General features: G+C 40.7%; 1 protein-coding gene across 1 annotated transcript in view; it reads left to right on the top strand.

Annotated features, from left to right (window-relative positions):
* The first annotated feature begins 2062 nt into the window (after positions 1-2062).
* myo10 (myosin X) overlaps positions 2063-21812 on the top strand; it is a 333744-nt gene continuing 313994 nt past the window's right edge. Inside the window, exon 1 of the mRNA XM_087987033.1 lies at positions 2063-3367. Coding sequence (XP_087843159.1) covers positions 3299-3367 — 69 coding nt within the window. The 5' untranslated portion in view covers positions 2063-3298. The remainder of the gene's footprint in view (positions 3368-21812) is intronic.

The raw sequence follows: 21812 nt of genomic DNA, 5'->3' as shown, positions 1-21812 counted from the left end.
TTCTGTTGTCCCATTCAAACCCAAATTTGGGTGTTTATAGTACAGTCTACAGGTACTAAGTTTGTTTGCAAACTGTCTGTTGGTAGCGACAGCCTGTCTGGATTCTGTAGCATGTTGATTAGAACAGTCACTTTGGCCAAGTGACTTTTTTTTGGTTAAGTTATTTTGAGCGGCATGGTGGCTCAGTGGTTAGCACTGCTGCCTCACAGCGCCAGGGATCCGGGTTCAATTACCACATCGGGCAGCTGTCTGTGTGGAGTTTGCACATTCTCCCCGTGTCTGCATGGGTTTCCTCCAGGTGCTCCCACAGTCCAAAGATGTGCAGGTCAGGTGAATTGGCCATGCTAAATTGCCTGTAGTATTAGGTGCATTAGTCAGGGGTGAATGTAGGGGAATGGGTCTGGGTGGGTTGCTCTTCAGAGGGTTGGTGTGGACTTGTTGGGCCAAAGTGCCTGTTTCCACACTGTAGGGAAACTAATCTAATCAAGATTCGGAGATGCCGGTGTTGGACTGAGGTGTACAAAGTTAAAAATCACACAACACCAGGTTATAGTCCCACAGGTTTAATTGGAAGCACACTAGCTTTCGGAGCAATGCTCCTTCATCAGGTGATTGTGTAATCTAATCAAGGCTGGGTTCCATTTCCCAGCATACTTTAATATTTGTCTATCTTTTGTAACTCAATGATAAGTTCATTATTTTCCATCATAAGTGCATTATTTTGAGTGGCCCATCTGGCGGCAATGTCAAATCCTAAACAATCTAAAAATATGATATCTTGTTAGTGATATGGTTCCAAAACCCCACATCAATGAAGACAAAATTTTATAGCTTTATTCCAACAAGTATTTCTTGTTGGAAAGTAAGTCACTTCTTGAAGGTGTGCTACAGTGTAAAGAACACACACCAAGAATCAAACCAAACAATCTTCAAACTAACATGTATATTCATGCCTTAGAACAGAACATTGAGGAACGTGCCAATAGTGAATGGAACATATTTTTCATCTGAGGAGTAACCGATCTTCTCCAGCAGAAATCAAGTCATCTGTTGTAGATTTGACAGAAAATATTTATGTAATTAGTATCTCATCAAATTTAAGCTGAGCAAGGGGTGTGGATAAGGGAGAATGGCTACTGTCAGAGTGAAACTTCCTGAACAGCACTGATCATAGAATTTAGGAATAAAGGAATAGATACAGACCATTCAGCCCATTAAGTTCCCTCAGCATTAAATATAATCATGGCTGATGGAACATTTCAATGTCTTTTATCCACCCCACTGCTCACTGTACATGATGTGGAGGTGGTCGTGTTGGACTGGGGTGGACGAAGTCAGAACTCGCACAACACCAGATTAAAGTCCAACAGGTTTACTTGAAATCACACATGCTTTCTTTGTCAGGTGCAATAAGAGAGAGAACACGGATACCAAGAGACACAGGCAGAGAGATCAAGGGCAGAGAGACCAAAAGATCCTACAACTGGTGTAAGTGGAGTGTCAAATAATAAGTCTGTTCATGGGAACAAGACTTTTAGATGTAAATTCTTTATAAAGTCAATGTCAGTGCTATGCTGTCATGACAATCAGGCAGATTGAAAGGAATGTACAAAAGGTGATATCTCAGGTCAGACACTGAACTGAAGGCCTTGTCTAGAATGTGTCTCAGAGCTTTAACCTGTAATTAGGCTGTTTTTATTCCAAAAGCAGGACTTTACAAGATGCCACACATACTGTGTGCCATTGGGAGAAAGTGAGGACTGCAGATGCTAGAGATCAGAGTCAAAGAGTGTGCGGCTGGAAAAACATAGCAGGTCAGGCAGCATCCGAGGGGAGCAGGAGACTCGACATTTCGAGCACAAGCTCTGCATTAGGAATGTCCTGATGAAGAGAAACGCCGACTCTCCTGCTCCTCGGATGCTGCCTGACCCGCTATGCTTTTCCAGCCCCACACTCTTTGATACTGTACACCATTGACAATCAAACAAAAATTAATTTTATGATGAATTTAGTCACTGCTTTTGTCAAAACGAGTGACCTAAAATATGGAAAATGGTTGTCATTTTTCAGGACCTTGCTGTTAATCTCACTTGATTGGGGGAGATGTTGTGCCATAGGAGCTGATTGAAAGATGACTTTAGAATTCCCCAACCACCTATTGAAGGAGCGGCGCTCCGAAAGCTAGTGTGCTTCCAATTAAACCTGTTGGACGATAACCTGGTGTCGTGTGATTTATAACTTTGGACACCCCAGTCCAACACCGGCATCTCCAAATCATTAGAATCCCAAAACAAACTATGTTTAATAATCTGGAAAGGTATTACGATTTGGTGAGTAATCATTATAATTTTGAGAGTGTGGTGTTGGGAAAGCACAGCAGGTCAAGCAGTATCCGAGGAGCAGGAACATTGACGTTTCGGGCAAAAGCCTTTCATCAGGGCTGCAGTACTCACTTTCGCTTAATCATTATAATCTATCTCTTAGTCTAATCTGGATTAACAATAATCTTCCAGGGACTGTGGTATCGAATGTGTTGAGGTTTAAACACTTTAACATTTCAAACCGAAGATGACCTTGGCTCTTCTGAAGTTATTAAATTTGGCAGTTTGGAGGCACAGTAATATGGTTTACATTCAAATCTTTTGAAGTGATGAGGAACCAACCTCCTTATATGGTTTCGTGGAGGAGGCTGGGCTGAAGTAACAGGGTGGAGCTTTATGAGTCACTGGGGATTGCAAGTCTATTGGGTCGGGTCAGAGACGCAATTTCACCCAACAAAAATAATGTGTGTGTGTCGGACAAAGGAGATGAGTTTTAATAAAAGTCAAACTTTTTAATTCTGCAGGAGCTTGAGTTAATTTGCATTTATTAATTTTAAGAACACCGTAATTTAAGTGAACAGCGATGAGCGAGTGTGTGTCCCACAATCACCTCGATTTAAGGAAACATTTAAACAAAGGATTCAGTGCGAATTAATGTTGAGCGAAAGACTGGTGGTAACATGGAGTAACTGTGAAACTTGAGAAGTGGAATACTTCCTTTATTTGTTGCACACATCGTTAATCCACGGTTTAGTCTGTGCATTTTGTCGGCAGTAAACTTTTACAGAGTGAATTATAATTAAAGAATGGACAACTACTTTGCTGAGGTAAGTACACTTTTATGCATTTTGTGAAAAAAAGTTTGTACTTTAAATACTTCAATTTGTGTGCTGTCATGTGATTTCTCGCGGGTGGTGCGTAGAAACCCTGGAATACGAAAGAATGATTGTATTTAATGTTACCTAGGATGGAGCTAGATGCCTGGCTACTCACTTAGAGGTCTGTCATTTCCTTTCAAAAATTACAGGCTTCCTGCAAGAAACACGGTACTTTTTTGGAAATATAATACTGTGCAGGAAAGAGCTATTACAGCGAAATGTTTGGGTAAACCTCTGCAAATTTCGTTTCGACCCTGCGTCTAATTTTGTTGGCCGATTGTAGTTTGAGGACGAAGTTGTGCCTTTGCTTAAGGGGATAACACGGTAGCCTGGTTCCAGGTAAAAAAGAGGTAAAGGGAACCATGTGCTTTAACCCACTTGCGGTCCTTTTGTACTTGGAAACTAAAAATGGTTGGCGTTCTGTTTCTCACAGCTGCTTACTATCAAAAGTTCAGGAAATTTCCCTGTAGTTGAATTCAGTTGAGTTGAATTGAATTGAATTTATTGTCACGTGTACGGAGGAACAGTGAAAAGCTTTGTCTTGCGAGCAATACAGGCAGATCACAGAGTTAAGTAGCATAGATAAGTAAATAATAGGTAAGCCGCAGCAAAAACAAAAACACACAGGTACAGGCAAATGTTAAGAGTTTGAGAGTCCATTCAGCATTCTAACAACAGTAGGGTAGAAACTGTTTCGAAACCGGCTGGTGCGTGTTCAGGCTTCTGTACCTTCTCCCCAGTGACAAAGGTTGTAGAAAAACGTTGCCAAGCTGGGATGGATCTTTGAGAATGCTGGCAGCCTTTCCTTGATAGCGGGCCTGGTAGATGGATTCTATTGATAGGAGGTTGACCTTCGTGATTGTCTGGGCTGAGTTCACCATTCTGTGTATCCGTCTCTGATCTCGAACAGTAGTTGCCATACCAGGTCGTGATACATTCAGACAGATTGCTCTCGATGGCGCACCTATAAAAGTTGGCAAGGGTATTCACCATCATCCCAAATTTCCTCAGCTTCCTGAGGAAGAAGAGATGTTGTTGGGACTTTGTAACCAGTGCATCCACGTGAAGAGTCCAAGAAATCTTGTTGTGGATGACTGCTCCCAGGAGCTTGACACTTTCCACTCGTTCCACCTCTGTGCTGTTAATGTGCAGGTGGGCATGAGTAACATCCTGCCGAAAGTCAATAATGAGTTTCTTAGTTGTAGATTTCCTGATAAAGGTGTGGTCTCATTGTAGATACGGGTAGTTTTCGCTCAGCGGGAATAGTTTGGTTTGAAGTAACGTGCAGAAATTACAGATGATGGTGAAAATGATTAGAAAGAATAGATAATTTAAATTTTATTTTATCCAAAGGTTTTATAGAGTAAATATGTCGAATTATTTCATTTTTATTGATTTTCCTTAGTATTTAAACAAAAGACAGACCTTTTAAATACTGATAGCCAAATGAGAGGTTTGCTGCTTTCGGAACGTAGCTCAAGTATAAAGTGAATATTACGAAATTACAAATGTTTTCTGTCCCCTGTACATGTACAAGTACTGCATTTTAGCACTTTGATCCTTGCAATTTGTGTCGATAAGAAAATTTTATGTGAACTATTTGACAGCACATTGAATCTTTGCAAAATAGGATAGAACTCTGGCTGAAGATAGACAGACTTGTTGTTGCGTTGGATTTGGTCAGGCTTTATTTCCTGCCCCAGAACATATTAATAGGTCCCTCCCTGCTGTACATTAAGATGACGGTTAACTTTGCACGAAAAGACTTGTTTGATTAGTTTGCAAATACATAATGTCCTTGAGAGGTATCGCAATATATAGTGTTTTTTCTGTGTTCAGTGTATTCAATCACTTTACAAAGTGACCATGCAATGTGTTCATTTTTTTTAGTGATGTAGGTGCAATCATAATTTTGAATCATAAAACTAATCAGCTTGGTTCAAAAAAGTGTAATGTCATTTTAAAATGTTAGATTAGATTACTTACAGTGTGGAAACAGGCCCTTCGGCCCAACAAGTCCACACCGACCCACCGAAGCGCAACCCACCCATACCCCTACATTTACCCCTTACCAAACACTACGGGCAATTTAGCATGGCCAATTCACCTGACCAGCACATCTTTGAACTATGGGAGGAAACCCACGCAGACACGGAGAGAATGTGCAAACTCCACACAGTCAGTCGCCTGAGGCAGTATTGAACCCGGGTCTCTGGCGCTGTGAGGCAGCAGTGCTAACCACTGTGCCACCATGCCGCCCACAAATGCACAATAGGATAGAACACCCACAATTTTAGCTTTCCTATTTCTAACTAAACATTGAGGAGAGTTTACTGTGGACTTTGGTCTGCAGAAAATAACACAGCATTCAGTGCAATGACTCACTACTTCAAGGTTCAGGTGCAATTTCAGTGTTAAAAAGATAATTAGGCTGACAGCTAAGTTGATGAGATTGACATTGCATGGTGAAATGTTAATTGTTTTATTGCATTTAAAATGATCTAACTATCTGCCATTTTTTAATTTTGAGGAAAAGATGAAAGTATTTAAGAAATTGCTATTTGAATACACTTTTAAAATCATGTTGATTCTTAGATTACCTATTAAATGGATTTAGAAAACATTTCCTGGTTAGTCTTCCCACATTTAGCGAATAAATTCCATTATCAAGCAATATATTAATTTCTTGCAGTGATTAACAATCCAACCTATCCCCTCCACCTCCAAGGTGAACTGAGGTAATTCTGCAGAATAAATGTTTACTGTTTATGTGTGTATATTATATACATAAAAATTCAAAGGCAAGTCCATGCACAATTGGATTTATGTAGGAACAGTGAAGTGGTAAACTTGACTTTATTTTGTATCTCTGTTCTATACAATTTTCTTTTTTTCTCCTTCTGACATGGTTTATGAACTGAAATTAATTTGTATGTGAATTTAATTTATTGTAGAGAATGAGTCTTTTTGGAGTATTAGAATCATAGCACATCTGTTAAAGTTGGGAGTGTATGAATTTGTTATGGGAGAAAGTGAGGACTGCAGATGCTGGAGATCAGAGCTGAAAATGTGTTGTTGGAAAAGGGCAGCAGGTCAGGCAGCATCCAAGGAGCAGGAGAATCGATGTTTTGGGCATGAGCCCTTCTTCAGGTCCACACCCCCCACCAACCCAACCTACACTCTCGGCACCTTCCCCTGCAACCGCAAGAAATGCAAAATTTGCGCCCCCCGCCCTTACTTCCCTCCAAGGCCCCAAGGGATCCTTCCATATCCCCCACAAATTCACCTGCACCTCCACACACATCATTTACTGCATCCGCTGCACCCGATGTGGCCTCCTCTATATTGGGGAGACAGGCCGCCTACTTGCGGAGCGTTTCAGAGAACACCTCTGGGACACCCGGACCAACCACCCCGTGGCTCAACACTTCAACTCCCCCTCCCACTCCACCAAGGACATGCAGGCCCTTTGACTCCTCCATCGCCAGACCACAACAACACGACGGCTGGAGGAAGAGCGCCTCATCTTCCGCCTAGGAACCCTCCAACCACAAGGGATGAACTTAGATTTCTCCAGTTTCCTCATTTCCTCTCCCCTCACCTTGTCTCAGTCCCAACCTTCGAACTCAGTACCACCTTCCTAACCTGCAATCTTCTTCCCGACCTCTCCACCCCCACCCCCACTCCGGCCTATCACCCTCACCTTAACCTCCTTTCACCTATTGCATTTCCAACGCCCCTCCCCCAAGTCCCTCCTCCCTACCTTTTATCTTAGCCTGCTTGGCACACTTTTCTCATTCCTGAAAAAGGGCTCATGCCCGAAACATCGATACTCCTGTTCCTTGGATGCTGCCTGACCTGCTGTGCTTTTCCAGCAACACATTTTCAGCTATGAATTTGTTATCCCTGAGGCTGTCATTCTTCATCAACAGTCCTTCACCTCTCACGTGTCCCAATGTTTCCAACACTGGGACAGACAGGCTGATTTAGTTCAGCTCTCTGTGTTCGAAGCACAGCACAATAAAATTAAAACTTTCAAAATTGACCCAAAAGTTCCGAATCAGACTTTTTGAATAATCTCAGATTCTACAAATTATCAATTCCAAACACTGCTTTGTATCTTTTAAACAAAAGCCTTGGCAATTTGTTGACAATAGAATAACTTCAGTGGAGCAATATTACACAAAAAAAGGTCTATCTTATAAACTCAAACCTTTGCATTTCAATCCCATTCTCCCCAACGATAACCACAGTTATGGGATAAATAAAAAAGTAACGAAACTGGTTGGATTGCGTAGGTGGCTTTCATGATGCATTGTTCTGAGGCAAAGATGTTTTCTTGGTTGATTTTCTGAAGATGTCGACCAGGGTTACCTCTTACAGTTCACTTAAAGGCTGAAGTATTTATAATCCTGAAGTTTTCTACTTTCTGAATTTCCAAAACCTGTGAGTCAAGGAACTCTCAGGTCTTCATACTATAGCACCAACAGCTACATTCCTTTTTCACAAGCACACTTCAAAGACCAGCTCCAATTTGGCCCCTCCCTGACAGACTGATCATCTCCTCCACGAGTCAGATCATTTTTAGACTTGTCAGGACCAATTTCCAGGTACTGATCTTGTTAGTTATCAACTTCTGCCTGTTCAAACATTATAACTCTTTCCCAGTAACCAAATATCTGCAGAACCTTTTGATTAGGAACCAACCTGCAATTAATCTCACAAACAAACAAAACTTTATTTGATCTGTTTTCCTTTTAAAACAAGCTGGCATCACAACCCAAAAGGAACTTTTTGCTCACATTTCCCAGTTTCACAGCTCCGAGACTAAATTGCTGAAAGAATAAAAATAATAAACTCAGTGAGGGTTCTGATATACCTTCTTGCATAAAACATGAAACACCATTTTATTTAAAGAACTGTTCTTAACGAGGTTAGAAGTATTTGAACATCAAGCAAAACCCAAAACTTCCAGCCATTCACTCCTTCTTCCCATCAGATTTTTAATCGGTATTTAACTTTCTTGGTTATGCTGTTGAATCGATAACCATTTATGTTCAGGATAAGGCATCAGCAATTACGTTTTCTTTCCTAGAAATATGTACCATTTTTGTTAAAGGACAGCAGGTCGAAACTACATCTGAAACTACACCTTGGAGTCTTATTTTTAAATTTATCCATGTAATTTGACAGATAATAAGAGGCAGAAACCACAGTTTTATTGTTTCTATGTTGAGCATAAAGTTTGAAGTGTTGAAGAGCTGCTAAAACCGATGCTTCCATATTCTGTGGAAGAATAGGATTTTGCTGATATAGTTTCAATTTATTCAATAAATAAGCTGCAGGCTTATCCATTCATCCTGTAAGGGATTTGTTCCAATTCCCAAATTGCTAGCATTTACTGCTAATTTAATTGACTTAGCAAAGTTATGTGCAGTTAGTACAGGTTCATAAATTAAAATTGCTGCCTTTCAAGGGCTGCCTAACATTTGTTGACTATATCATCTTTTACCTGTTTCCTTGGCAAATTAGTCAAAGATGAGTCTACTGTACACAAATTAGGTACAAACTTTTGTTAAAATCTGCACGCTCCCAAGAACCTCATGTTCTCTCATTTTGTTGTGGGGGTGGGAAAGTCAATTAAAACTTTTACTTTGCCAAGTCTGGGTGACAGCTGTCCTTGTCTGAACATGTCCTAAGAACATTACCTTTGCTCTTGCAAATTGACTTATTGCTAAATTTAACACCAACCTGGTTGACTATAATTGTGTAAACAAGTTTTCTAGCTCTCTTCTATTTATTCCTTCCATGTAGTACTGTGTGTGACAATGTCATTCAAGTAAACAATGCTCTTCCAGATCAAACTGACCAGGGATGTGGCCGTGGTAGCAAGAAGGAGCAACAAATGAAGTGTTATTTTTGGTTAAGACGCAGGAAGGAGAGAGGGGCAATGTATGTCTGAGACTGAGTTCCCCTGGTTCCTACAGCCATCATTGGATGGAGGAGGTGGACGAGGAACATCCTCTCAGCTTTGACCTTGTCAAGACCGTTGAGGGACACTCCATGTCACCGTAGGATTACCTCTCATTCTCCTAAACTCTGGGCAGTTTAAATCTTCACTCAGAAGGACAATCCTTCCACACTGGGGAGAGTTCTAGTGAAGTGCTTTGCATGGAACCACATCTTTGCCTTAGGGGTCAGATACCCCCCAAAAAAACATGCTTCAGTTGTGGTCTCACCGACACCTGTTCCAGTTGCAGTGTTCCTCCACACTCATCCTCAAAATAAGGGATGGTGTCCCATTAGCTTTACAGCTGTGCTCTGTGTGCTAGTTTTCTGTGTTGTCGCCCCCAGCCTATCAAGTCCCTCCGTGTCCTGGTTTTGTGTTGTGTTAGCTTTGTGTTTCACATATTGAGGGGCAGGGATGGGGTGAATAGCCAAGGACTTCTCCCTAGGGTAGGGGGGTCCAAATCTAAAGGGCATAGGTTTAAGGTGAGAGGAGAAAGATTTAAAAAGGACCTGAGGGGTAACTTTTTCAGACAGCAAGTGGTGCATATATGGAATGAACTGCCAGAGGAAGTGATGGAGACTGGTACTATGACCACATTTAAAAGGCATCTGCATGGGTATATTAATAAGAAGGGTTTAGAGGAATTTGAGCCAAGTGGTGTTAAATGGGACTACATTAATTTAGAGGATCTTATCTGCTTGGATGAGTTGGACCGAAGGGTCTGTTTCCATGCTGTACATCTCTATGACTCGGGCAAATGGGATGCTTGTCTTCGTGAACCATGTAGCCAGGCCATTGAATATAGGAGGAAGGAAAGCTTGTTACAACCTTAAAACATTTGTTAGGCCTTAGACCTGAAGGGTTCTGGTTTGCACAGTTATTTTCTGATTTTTAAGTGGTTTGAATCATCCCCAGATCCTTGTTTCTCGATACTGGACACTGAAACCTTGAAGCACCTGGATGAGCACTTTAGATGCTATGGCATGGGCAATGCACTAAGTGCAGATAAATGGCATTTAGCATAGTCTGGTTTCGTTAGTCAGTATAGACATGTGAGTTGAAGGGTTTATTACTCTGCTGTCTGGCTGTCATCCTTTTAAACTAATTTGTAGCAAACATGGAATTTTGCTTTTAATGAATCATCTTAAGAAAGCAGCAGTACCAAAAATTTACCTGCATTTAAATTGTGTGGCTCTCGCATGTTTATCTGCTTATTATGTTTTGGGAGGTTTTCAGATGTACCTGTGCAACTAACTACATGCTCCTCTAAACCTTTTTGAGAAGTATGGCCATGTTGAACGTTTCTGTTTTGACTTGATTGATTTTTAATCAGTTTTTTATGGCCTTAAAACAAATTAACTAATTTGAATGGGCTGAAGCCAGTAAATTTGTTTTGGAGAATCCCTGGTTGCAAATAAGAAATTGAATCCTTTAGATTTTCATAATAAGTTTTGGTCATGGTTTTGAGAGTTTGGTGATCCCTCTCCAAAGTGCCGCACTCTACAGATGGCAACCGGTCAACGTTAGTTGTTTAATCCCCAAACTACTGATAATGTTTTGAAAACATTTTTGGCACAGAATTTGACCCTTGAGCACGTTGTACTGAAAAAAAAAAGAGTTTTTCTGTGACCACTTTCTCGCTCTGATTGTTCTTAGCCTTTAGAAATCATGTGGTCATATCCAAAATGCTAAGCATTTACTTATTTGCTTTTGTTTTGAATAATGGCCCTACACAATCCACAAAGTACACAAGTGAATAGTTCCTCAAAAACTGGTTTTGGAATTTGGGGTTCTGGCTTAAGTACATTTTAAAGTTTACCTATAGTTGACAGTGTGACACATTTTGATAAAACTGCACCACGTCTTTTATGTATTGTTGGTTCTTTAAGATACCTGTTGATGGATGGCTGAGTTTTTTGAATTCCCATTATTCTGTTGTGGGAACTTCATGTGCTACGAGTATGGGAGCTGCATGTTACCACTGTGATATACAACCAGCTGTTTTTTCATCTGTGAACCTATGAGGATGTCTCAACACTCCATTCTTCAGATAATAATACTTCACAATTACTACTTCAGTTTCCATCTCAATCTAAGTTTATTGTGCTCATTTTATTTCATTTCATGATCTGCTTTCTGAGCTTCAGATAGAGATGGCATTAAAAAATGCCATGTTTAAATTGATACAATTGTTTAGCTTTCTTTTGTTTCTTCTGTAGGAACTGTTGAAATGGCGTGTATCTCTGTTCAAGGGAAGGGTTTTTGATCCAAAACAATATCTGATTGACCTGTTCCCAGATGGCACTCAAAGGATTAAGATAGTCCATATGAGCTATAAGGTAGCAAGAAAATAGCAAGTGGGAGTAGAAAAAGGTAGAAATTGCTGGTGAAACCCAGCAGGTCCAGCAGCATCGCTGGGGAGAAAGCAGAATTAACATTTCAAGTCTGGTGACTCTTCTTGAGAAGCAAGTTAATTCTTCTCCACACCGATGCTGCCCGACCTGAGTTTTGCTAATCTTTCTTTTAGATTCCCTACAGTGTGGAAATAGTCCATCGGCCCAACAAGTCCACACTCTTTCTGTAAGAGAAACCCACCCAAATCCATTCCCCTACTCCTGTACTTAGCCCTGACTAATGCACTTAACCTACACATCCCTGAACACTATAGGCAATTTAACAAGACAGATTCACCTAACCTGCACATCTTTGGACTGTGGGAGGAAACCAGAGCACCTGGAGGAAACCCACGGGGAGAATGTGCAAACTCCACACAGACAGTCGCCCGAGGCTTTTTGTTTCAGATCTTGAGCATCTGCTGTAGTTCTTCATTTTTATTCTGGAAAAATATACATTGGTGTTAGCTTGATTCCACTCACCAATATCTCTCTCTTGCTTCAGTCCTTCTAGCCTTCAACATCATTTAATTTAGATCACAGCTGATCTGCATCACAACGCAAATAAAAAGCTCACCATTCCTCCAGAGCTCCAATTGTAATGTGTTTTTACTGGTCTAAATCTGATTTTAAGATTAGTCCACTTGTTCTCAATTCCCCCCAGAACCCCAAAAGGAAGCACTTTACCCATATCTACTGCTCTGAGTCCTTTGATCAGATTACTTGTGTACTTTTGATCTTGCTGAATATAAGGGAAGAAGTTTATTTATCAAATCTTCACAATTTAGCCCTCAAATTGTGAAGGGCTACATAATACACTATTGAGCATCTGCTGTAGTTTATGCCTGCACTAAACCCCTTCCAAGTTAAGTATGCCTTTCCCAAGGTGATGAACAAAACTAAATGCATTATTCCAGAAGTGTCTGAGGCTCTAAACGTTCAAAGCAATTAATTGGAGTTCTGACAATTAATTTCATCAGTGATTTCTGTTCACAACTTAATTGTCTCATTTGCTTTATTTTCTGGCTCTCCTCACTTAATGACATCTGTTATAGTAGAGGCTTATTAAAACCTAAATTCATGAGATCTTAGGAGCAGAAATGGGCCATTCAGCACAGCGCTGCCATTCTTTGATGTCGTGGCTGATCTGATGATCTGCAAGGCCACTTGCCTTCCTTTTTTCCCATAGTTCTTGATGCCCTTACTGATTTGAAATCTATCTATCTCATCCTTGAATGCACTTTAATGACACAGCCTTGGCAACCCTCTGTGACAAAGAACTCCACAGGTTCAGTACCCTGAGAATAAATTTCTGCTCATGTCAGTCTTAAATAGGTGACTCCTTACCATGAGATTTTGCCTTTAGGTCTTAGAATCTCCCCCACAAGGGGAAACCACTCTCTTCCTGTCAAATCCTGCGAAGAATAAAAAGGTCTCTCATTCTTCTAAAAACTCAGTTAGAAATTCTATCCAAACAAATTTCAAACTAGTTTGATGCAATCATAGGGCATTAGAACACTTCATTTTTTTTTTAAAATGAGCTAATTCAGAATGTACTGAAGGAAAATTTATGTGATTGCTGTTATTCTCAATATACCTGGATGGTAAGGACCATCCATTTGGACTAATTGAAGTTGTGAAATTAGAAAGTCTGGGTATTACAAGATACCACGGGTTCTTGGTATCTTTGTGTGTATTAAAAAAAAATGTGAGCGTCCACAAGAAGGTGTTTTACCTGGCCAAAATGATGTGTTAAATAAAATCAATGAGGGTTGAAATTATGCCACAAGAAGCTGCAGTTCGGTACTGACTCTACTGATATTATAAAAAAAACAGCTGATTTGTTGGATCTACTGAGTAATTTGTGTATGTAATATATTTGAATTCTTTGAGGAATTTGACAACTTACACATTCATAAAACATTGTTAAAATTATTGGACAAGGAGAAGAGCTGACCCACAGGTAGAATGCACATTTTGGTCTGTGACAGATGTCACAGACTGCAGGCAAATACAAAATGGCATAGATTAGTTTAAAACTAATGTGTCCAACCCCCTCACTGTTCAACCAGCAAACTGTGACGGTGAGCACGAGGGGGCATAGCTTTAAATTGAGGGGTGATAGATATAGATATAGGACAGATGTCAGAGGTAGTTTCTTTACTCAGAGAGTAGTAAGAGTATGGAATGCTTTGCCTGCAACGGTAGTAGATTCGCCAACTTTAAGTACATTTAAGTTGTCATTGGACAAGTCCATGCAATAGTGTAGGTTAGATGGGCTTCAGATTAGTATGACAGGTCAGCGCAACATCGAGGGCCGAAGGGCCTGTACTGCGCTGTAATGTTCTATGTTCTAACCTTTTGGCATGTAGTATAAATGTTTCTAATCACTACAGTATTGATAAAGGAAATTATATTTTCAAAAATAAGTTTGAGAATGTTTTTTCATAAACGCTGACCCTGAGTTTTTTTGATTTGATAATCTGTTTTAAATATTATGTCGCCTTCACTGAAACAAATGCGGTGGGACAAGTTTGACTCCAGCCAGAGCAACCCATAAATAATGTTAACAACAGTAAAATTCACAATGCATTTTGGCTAATGTGCATGTATCCGCCAGCCAGTTGCTGTTTTGTCATTTGTACACCCATGTAATTAAGTATATTCTTCATGCATTCATATACAGCCAGTGCAGTCTCAATGTATGAATGAGATATCTGAAGGCTGACTTGCAAAATTTGTTAGAAATGTGGAATTGGATCAGGTCATTCAATTTTGAAAAAAAGTCATTCGTGGAATGATACATGTCAATGTAATTGAACCTAGAAAATTTGCAGCTGTGAGCAATCGTTCCTTTAAGCTTGCTTCTTTTAGCTTGTTTTTTTTTCCCGAACATGGTATCTTTTAACTTTGTTTACTGAGGCCACCTACAAATCATCATGTTAACTTGTTCTAATATCGTCACAAATGCAACGTGGCCTCCTGTGGCAGTTCCAGAGAGTGCATTGGTGAAAGGACAAAATGTGGTGATTATCTTTTTTGCATTTTATTTTGTTCCAAATTGCACGTGCAAACTGAGAACTAATGTTTGAGAATTCGAGGTCAATGTGTCATTGGTTTATAGGATTTCATTCCCAACGACTCTTTATATATTTTAATCTTTTAAATAATCATATGATCTTTGGCAGAAATTACTGATCTTTGGTTTGATAATTTTGTAAATCTTAGTTACAACTTGCTATTATTACACATTGTAGTCTTTTTAAATGGAATATCCGATCTGGCATGTTTATAAGGAAAAGACTAGACTTATCACTCTAACAAACTGGACTTATTAAACATTTCCTGACCTTAAACTTTTACTTTTTATTAATCGTAAACTTGCCCCAAGTTTGATTTCTCCAAATATTTATTTACTACTTAATCCCAAACAATTTGATTTTCTTTTGTGTTTGTGTAAAATTCTGGTCACCACACGATATAGGAAAGAAATGTCGCCTTTTGGAGAGGATGCAAGAGAGGTCAGGATGGTTGCCTGGTTTGGAGTGTAGGAGCTCTAAGGAAAAGTTGGTCAAACTTGGATTATATTTGCTAGAGCTTTGGAGGCTGAAAGATAGAAAATTGTGTGAGACATAGATAGGGTGGGTAGTTGGAGTCTCTTTCCCAAGTTGGAAATGTCAAATACTAGGGGGTATAGGTTTTAAGGTGAGGGGAAAAAGTTTAAAGGAGATGTGTGAGGCAAATTTTGTTTTACAGAGGAATGGATGCCTGGAATGCATTGCCGGGAGAAATGGTAGAAGCAGATCCAATAGTAAGCAGTTAGAGGCATTTAGATAGTCATGTGAACATGGAGGGAATAGAGGGATTCAGATCATGTGCAAGCAGGTGGGATTAGTTCAGAAAAGTGTGACTGTTGGCATGACATGGTGGGCTGAAGGGCCTATTCCTGTGGTGTTCGATCTTTCTTTTGTTAGTTAAGAGATTCCAAGAATAAAAGAAAAATTTGGATTAGATTTCAATGGAAATTAGGTAGTTTGTTTCCATCTGTTGATTTGGACATTTTGTCTGTAAATATCTTTTTGAGTTGCACTATTGCCAATTTTCATGGTATTGGACAGGAAGTTAGAAAAGCTGATTAGAGATACTGTTGGCAGGGAAAGGGATGCCTGGCAAGTGGGAGGCTTTCAAAATAACGTGAGTTCAGGGCCAGCATGTTTCTGTTAGTGTAAAGGTCAAGGCTGGCAGGAATGTGGAACAGTGGATGAATAGAGATATTGAGGCTCTGGTCAAGAAAAATGGGCTAGATGTTCAAGTGAATCTTTGAGTGTAGGTAGGACAACATTTAAGAGGGAAATCAGGAGGGCAAAATGGAACATAGCTTTGCAGCTAAAGTAAAAGAATCTGAAGAAATTCTCCAAGTATATTACTGGCACAAGAGTAACTATGGAAAGAATAGGGCCTCAGGCTGTGAGCAGCTACTGCTTACCTAAACCCAAATGGTGGGCCAATTTGGAAGCCATCTATGTGTGAAGTTACATGAGACGAGAGAGATCCTAAATGAAAGTCTGTTGTCAGTATTTCCCCTGGAGAAAGATGTGGAAGCTAGGGAACTCTGGGAAAATAAGCAGTGATGTCTTCAGAAGAATCCATATTACAGAAGAGGAGGTTCTAGATGTCTTAAAATGCACAGAGGTAAATAAATTCTCCCGGGACCTGATCAAGTGAATCCCAGGACGTTGTGAGAAGCTAGAGAATAACTTGCAGTGCCTTTATCAGAGAATTTGTATCATTTGACAGCCATAAGTGAGGTGCCAGAAGGCTGGAGCATGGTTAATGCAAGGACAAAGCTGAAAATGTATTGCTGGAAAAGCGCAGCAGGTCAGGCAGCATCCAAGGAACAGGAGAATCGACGTTTCGGGCATAAGCCCTTCTTCAGGAATGAGGAAAGTGTGTCCAGCAGGCTAAGATAAAAGGTAGGGAGGAGGGACTTGTGGGAGGGGCGTTGGAAACGCGATAGGTGGAAGGAAGTCAAGGTGAGGGTGATAGGCCGGAGTGGGGTGGGGGCGGAGAGGTCAGGAAGAAGATTGCAGGTTAGGAAGGCGGTGCTGAGTTCGAGGGATTTGACTGAGACAAGGTGGGGGGGGGAGGGGAAATGAGGAAACTGGAGAAAGCTGACTTCATCCCTTGTGGTTGGAAGGTTCCTAGGTGGAAGATGAGACACTCTTCCTCCAGCCGTCGTGTTGCTATGGTCTGGCGATGGAGGAGTCCAAGGACCTGCATGTCCTTGGAGAGGGAGGGGGAGTTGAAGTGTCGAGCCACGGGGTGGTTGGGTTGGTTGGTTGACCTGCAATCTTCTTCCTGACCTCTCCGGCCTATCACCCTCACCTTGACTTCCTTCCACCTATCGCATTTCCAATGCCCCTACCCCCTACCTTTTATCTTAGCCTGCTGGACACACTTTCCTCATTCCTGAGGAAGGGCTTATGCCTGAAATGTTGATTCTTCTGTTCCTTGGATGCTGCCTGACCTGCGCTTTTCCAGCAACACATTTTCAGCTCTGATCTCCAGCATCTGCAGTCCTCACTTTCTCCTCCCTCATGCAAGGACAAATCAGGAAACTACAGTTCAATGAGATAAATGTTAATGGTGTGCATGTTGTTGGAGGAGTTTGAGAGACAGTATCTAGTATGCATTTAGGAAGGCAAGAACCTGCTCGCAGTAGTCAGCGTGGCTTTGTGTGGGCAATGATATCTTTATAAATTGAGCTTTTTGAAGAGGTGACGAAGCAGGTAAATGAAGGCAGAGTAGTAAATGTTGTCTACTTGGACTTTACTACCAGTCTATCATGTGGGATGTTGTCGCAGACCTTGCTAAAGTTAGAACATGGGATTCAGGGAGAATTAGCTTGCCAATTGGATACAAAATTGACTTGGCAGGAAGAGACCGAGGGGGAGGTGTTGGAACATTGTTCAAAGTGGTAACCTGTGACCAGCAGTGTGCCATAAGGGTCAGTGCTGTGTCAAGTGTTGTTTGTCATTTTATATAAATGATTTGGATGAGAATAGAGGAGGCATGGTGTGGATGTACAGGCTGCTCAAAATGATGGGTTTATGAGAAATGAACAATAAATGAGGCATGTTGAGAAATTGAGACAAGCCTTGACCAAAGTCACTGTGAGTATAAACATGTTGTAGAATCCAGACAAGCCGCGGCTACAGACAGACAGTGTGTAATTAACCCAGCAGCTGCAGACAATACAATATGCACTTGAACTTCTATTGAATAGAATCAACTTGAATGCCATTGCCAGAACAATTGGAACCTGGAGTTGTTTACCAGATGCCAGGACACCTCTCACCCTTATATGGACAGGGCTACCTGACCTATGTGCGGCTAACACCTCCTAAGAATTGATGCCCAAGCACCACCCGGCCATTGACATGCCAAAATCTGATTGGGTCTGATTGATCAGGGTGATCGAGCCCTGTTGGAGGACAGTAAACACCCTCCCAAAAGGGCTGGATCAACTACTATAAATAAGAATCGCTGCAGAACCACCCAGAGAGAAGCAGTAACCCACGATCAACCACCTGCAGAGAAGACACCCCTGGGACTATGGAGAGAAGCCGACCAGACAATTATCGCAACTTGGATCAAGGCCAAGATGTAGTGTGGTGGTATATGATTATCCAGAGTTGAGTTAAAGCACAAGATAGTTGATCAGGTTTATAGTGTAAATTGTTAGTTTATAGTGTATTTTGTTATAGTATTAATTGTATTAGTAAATGTTATTATTGAGTCGACTCAGTTCCATTGCTAGATAGGAGTTAAACACCTGTGACAGGTGGAACAATTGGTCAGTAAATTTACAGATTACACCAAAATTGGTGCTATAGTGGATAATGAAGAAAAACATAGTGGGATCCTGATAACTGGGCCTGTGGTCTGAGGAATGGCAGGTGGGGAGTTTAACATAGAAAAATGTGAGGTGTTTCAATTTGGTAAGACGAACCAGGGTAGGACTTGCATCGTTAACGGTAGGACCCTGGAGAGTGTTGTCAAACAGTGAGACCTAGGAACGCGGGTACACAGCACCTTATAAGTGATGTCAAAGGTGATCGGGGTTGCGCACTTGCCTTCATTTGGTCTGCACGAGCTGGGACACCATATTAGAGATATTGGTGAGGCCACTTGTGGAGTACTGTGTACAATTCTGGTCACACTGATAGAAGGGATGTTATTAAGGGATGTTATTTGTGGGCGGCACGGTGGCACAGTGTTTAGCACTGCTGCCTCACAGCGCCAGAGGCCCGGGTTCAATTCCCGCCTCAGCGACTGACTGTGTGGAGTTTGCACATTCTCCCCGTGTCTGCGTGGGTTTCCTTTGGGTGCTCCGGTTTCCTCCCACAGTCCAAAAATGTGCAGATTAGGTGAATTGGCTGTGTTAAATTGTCCTTGGTGTTAGGCTTAGGGGAATGGGTCTGGGTGGGTTGCGCTTCGGCGGGTCGGTGTGGACTTGTTGGGCCGAAGGGCCTGTTTCCACACTGTAAGTAATCTAATCTAATCTAATCTAATTAAATTGGAAGGGGCACAAAAAAGGACGTCACTTAAAGAATGGAAGATTTGTTATAAGGAGAGCCTGGATGTGCTTGGACTTATTCCCCTCGAAGTTGGTTGACCTTGCAGAGGTTTCTAAAATCGTGAGGGGTATGGTTAAGGTGAATAGCCAAGGTCTTCCCCCAGAATAGGGGAGTCCAAAATCGGGTTACGTAGAGGGGAAAGGAATCAGAGGAACAACATTTTCATACAAAGGGTGGTGCATATATTGAGTGAGTTGCGAGAAGAAGTAGTAAAGTTCAATACAATTAAATGTTTAAAAGACATTTGCACAGGAAGATGGACAGGAATATTTCGAGAGATATGGGCTAAACACAGATAAATGGGAAAAGTTCAATTTTGGAAATCTGGTCAGAATGACCAAGTTGTGCCAATGGGTCGGTTTTTGTGCTGTTTGACTGTGATTGAAAGATCTTTTTGGACTGATTTTTGTAAGTTGCTCTGGTTTCCAAGTGGCTAATCATCAAAAACTGTAACATGAAAAGTACATGATTTTCAAAAAAATGTTAAAAGCTGCTGTTTTGTCCCATTTTGTTTCCATGTCTATTTTTGTTTCTGAAGTCTTTTTTCCTTTGAACCTTTGCCCTTTGTAAACAGATTGCTGACTTATTCCTCTTCCGCATACTTTCTTTGTGGGGGAAAACAGAAAATAAAGTTCCAAATATTTATTGACCAAAAAAGAAATCCCTTATCAAAATTAAATATTTGCCTTGATGGAACTTGACACAATTTTGTATCTGTGACCTTGTCATAGATATGAAATGTTAAGTCTGTTTCTCCATCTGCAAATCTGGCCTGATCTGTCAGTTCTTTGTTATAGTTGTATCTGTGGGCTTGTGATGTAATAAAATAAAATGAAAATAAAGCAGCAAATAGAAGAATTTAGGCTACATGCAGAAATTTGCATCAAATATAATAAGCTCGAATAAGGCTACAGTGAAGTCAAAATCAAAAAGATACAGTACCTTGCCAAGTGACTTTCTTTTTTCAACTGGCTAAAATCTAAATCTTTCTGCACGGTGAGTCTAAAATTAATGGAGAGACAACAGCCCACTCCTCTCTTATACTATAAGAACAACAGGAAGAATCTAAAGCGATTGTTATTGGAAGATGAATGGAAGAGCTAATCCTTTGGTGGTTTTTCCTTCCATTCAGCATAATTCCCAAGTAAGAATCTTTTGAATGACTTTCTGTAGTAATTTCAAGAGAAATATATGTATTTGTGGCTATGCTGTTTCTTTATAAAATATTGCGTGACTTGACAACATTTGAAATAAATGTTGCCCAATGTTTTTGAAACTAGTAAAGTGCAAACAATTTGTAAGCAGTTTAAGGAACGTGTTCAGCTGTCAAAACTAAATTTTGTGACTTGAAATATGAACATCATATCAGAGACTTGAATGCTGTTAATATTAAACAATTCAGATTAATCATTAACATACCACTTCACTGAATAGTGGAGATGTTTTTTTCAGAATGAAGTATATGCATCTCCAACAATTATCACCTCCTGCAATACTTAGACCTAGCATGATTGATCGACAGGATGGAGCTGATGGCCTGATTTGGTTCTTCTCCATTTCTACACAAAAGCAGAAGGTGCATTTCACCCTGCCTCCCGGTCTGAGCACAAAATCAAATTAGAATCATTGAGAGTGCACCATTGTGTAGTTGAATCTTTTTCCAGGAAATGGCAGTCTTTAGGGTCTGGCTCAGTATTCTGGACTGCATTTGTGGCAATATGCTTGTGTTGTACTTGTAAAAATAATGTCAGGAAGGCATAAACCATCCAAGCTCTGTTCCTTAGCTACCAATTCCATCCCTCTCCCTGGCAATGGTTTGAGATTTAAATGAATCTATTTGCAACATTGGTGTTTAGATGACTTTCCAATGACATTTTAGTTGCCATCACAGAGACCAGCTCTTTACATCTCCAGAATAGCAGTTGACTGCACTCCTGTATCAGTTCATCTGTTGCTGAAGACATTAAATGTAACTTAATTTCTGCCAAACTTGTGGATTCCAGCACATTCTGAATTGGTGGCCCACATTCTGCCTTTTGTAAGCTGAAGGGCATCCTCTGCTTTGCTGTCCTTTTTCACCTTTCACCTTTTGACCCATCATCCTGCAGTTGTTGACCTTGATTGGATATCAAAATAGGAATGTCTTGATTTTAAAATACTCACCCTTCCATTTCAGATGTCTGAATTTGCCCTTCACTCTTAACTATGCTAGCCCCACAACTCTGAGTACCCATTTTCTAATTTTGACATCTTGTCCATTCCCAATTTTTAATTGGTCCAGCATTGTTGGCAATTTCTTCGGTTGTGTAATCCCCGGACTATGAAATACTCCCCCTACCTGGAAGAATGTGTTGTTCTTCATTTCTGAAGGGAGAACAAAAGAACTGAATACTGTTGACGTGCCAAAAAAAACACTGCAGAAAGCTACAACACACAGGGCCTTGGGGTACTTGTGCATGAAACATAGAAAGCTAGCACACGGGTGCAGCAGGAATTCAGGAAGGCTAATGGAATGTTAGCCCTTCTTTCAAGGGAGTTGGAGTATGATAAGGGGAGTCTTCGTGCGACTG

Source organism: Chiloscyllium plagiosum, unplaced genomic scaffold, assembly GCF_037043375.1.
Source record: "Chiloscyllium plagiosum isolate Xiang-an unplaced genomic scaffold, Cpla_swu_hap1 HiC_scaffold_5, whole genome shotgun sequence".
NCBI classification, from domain to species: Eukaryota; Metazoa; Chordata; class Chondrichthyes; order Orectolobiformes; family Hemiscylliidae; genus Chiloscyllium; species Chiloscyllium plagiosum.
This window is presented reverse-complemented; position numbering and strand designations above follow the sequence as displayed.